Below are 2,193 nucleotides of genomic sequence, written 5' to 3'. Positions count from 1 at the left end.
CACACAGAACTTTCCATGTATTACTTTGAACCTTTAAAATAATAACTCATGGTAGATCTCACAGTCTGACTTTAACATTATGTTCCTAACATCACAATATTCTAATGGATAAAATGAAAAGTATGTAGTTAGGACTAGTATATTTCAAGTGGCATATGATGGGATGGACACATGGAACTTAGCACATAGTTTCTCAGAGCAAAAGCTTTTACTCCAATTGTACACCTTTCACCCCCTGAATTATACGTTTGTCACTCATGCTTCTAAACCTGCATTTGGTTCATTGTGTCTAATGTGAATTTATTTGTAAATTTTAAAAAAAATTTCCCGTATTTTATTTTTTAAAGCAGTTTTAAGAGAGAACATTGACTTCTATAGAGTATAAATAAGCAAGTGACATAGAGACAAGCAAGTGAGATATGTGATCAAGGGAGAGAATCGGCTTAGAAGATAGAGTCACATGGGCTCTTTCACATAAGCCATTGCCTGGACAGATTTGTCCTTTAATTATTCCCCTAACTGTGTATCAATTACTCAGTGTCTTTGTTGCCAAGTCCAAGGCAAATAAATGGAAAGATGACCAAAGCAGAATCGATGAGCAGATTATATGTATACACAAAGCATCATCACAGGCATGTTAGGATAAGTAGAAGCTGTTGTTAGAAAACTTGCTATAGTTTGATAGGATTTAAAAGACAGATTTGTTCCAGGACAGCTTATAAACTCCTCTTGCAACTCAAGTAAAAAAATAAAGTGTGAATAGGAATATTCTTCAAAAGCCTTCCGCTACCTAGATAAATTATTCACCAAATTGTGTTACCATGCCCATATTTTATACATGAGAATATCAAAGAATTAATTATTGCTCTAATAAAGTAATGCTTATATTTCATTTCAGTGTAACTGGTTTTTGCTCATCAGTAAATCCCTGTATTTTGTCTTTCTACAGAGCAGATTCTCCAATGGCATCCATGGGGAATAACTCAGAGGTGACGGAATTCATCCTGCTAGGACTCACTGACGCCCCGGAACTGCAGGTGCCTCTCTTTGTAGTGTTCACCCTCATCTACCTCATCACCCTGATAGGGAACCTGGGGATGGTCATGCTGATCCTGCTGGACTCCCGCCTCCACATCCCCATGTACTTTTTCCTCAGCAACCTCTCCCTGGTGGACTTCTGTTACTCCTCAACAATTACTCCCAAGGTGATAGCCGGGTTCCTTATTGGGGACAAGGTCATCTCCTACAACGCATGCGCTGCTCAGATGTTCTTTTTTGTCATCTTTGCCACGACAGAAAATTTCCTTCTGGCTTCAATGGCCTATGACCGCTATGCAGCGGTGTGTCGGCCCCTACACTACACCACCATCATGACCACAAAGATGTGTGCGCATCTGGCCATAGGCTCTTACGCCTTTGGATTTCTGACGGCTGCTGTTGACACTGGAAACACGTTTTCCCTCTCGTTCTGCATGTCCAATGTGGTCCATCACTTTTTCTGTGATATCCCAGCAGTCATGAGCTTGAGTTGCTCCAACAAAGACTTCGGTGAGCTGACGTTGTTTCTCCTGTCAAGCGTTTATATCTTGTTTGCTGTTGTTATAATCTTGATTTCTTACGTATTCATATTTAACACCATTTTGAAGATGCACTCAGCTGAGGGGTACCAGAAGGCCTTTTCGACCTGTGCATCTCACCTCATCACAGTTTCCATATTTTATGGGACTCTCATTGTCATGTACTTACAGCCCAGTTCCAGTCATTCCATGGACACGGATAAAATTGCTTCTGTGTTCTATACTATAGTCATCCCCATGCTGAACCCTATTGTCTATAGTCTGAGAAATAAAGAGGTAAAAAATTCTTTCACAAAAGTAGTAGAGAAAGCAAAATATTCTGTAAATTTAGTCTTAAAATGATTAAGAATACACACAATGAACTTTATTTCCCTTAAATATACTTCATACCATAAGTCAATAGTCATGATAATTATGCCAGTAGATAAAACTGTTTGTCAAATATAATTTTGTTAAATATAGTTAGCTTCAGAACTGGTTTGAGCATCCTCAAATCAGAAAAATATGGTGATATTTAAATTAGTTATCTAGTGAAATGCATTTGTTCTTGGCACATCTATACATATAAATAATTACAACATCACAACAAATCACTATATATGTTGTTTTGAGTATT

At 38.0% G+C, this 2,193-nt stretch overlaps 1 protein-coding gene across 1 annotated transcript; it reads left to right on the top strand.

Moving 5' to 3' along the window:
- Positions 1-962: 962 nt before the first annotated feature.
- LOC129406027 (olfactory receptor 5B3-like) lies at positions 963-1,919 on the top strand. Its single transcript, XM_055143768.1, has one exon. The coding sequence runs from the start codon at positions 963-965 to the stop codon at positions 1,917-1,919; it is 957 nt and encodes a 318-aa protein (XP_054999743.1).
- Positions 1,920-2,193: the final 274 nt, after the last annotated feature.

Source organism: Sorex araneus, chromosome 6 (assembly GCF_027595985.1).
Source record: "Sorex araneus isolate mSorAra2 chromosome 6, mSorAra2.pri, whole genome shotgun sequence".
In the NCBI taxonomy this organism is placed as follows: domain Eukaryota; kingdom Metazoa; phylum Chordata; class Mammalia; order Eulipotyphla; family Soricidae; genus Sorex; species Sorex araneus.
Note: the sequence above shows the minus strand (reverse complement) of the source record. Positions and strands in the feature narration are given on the sequence as shown.

Coding starts and splice junctions, on each gene's coding strand:
- LOC129406027 (XM_055143768.1), top strand. CDS start 963: ATGGCATCCATGGGGAATAACTCAGAGGTGACGGAATTCATCCTGCTA.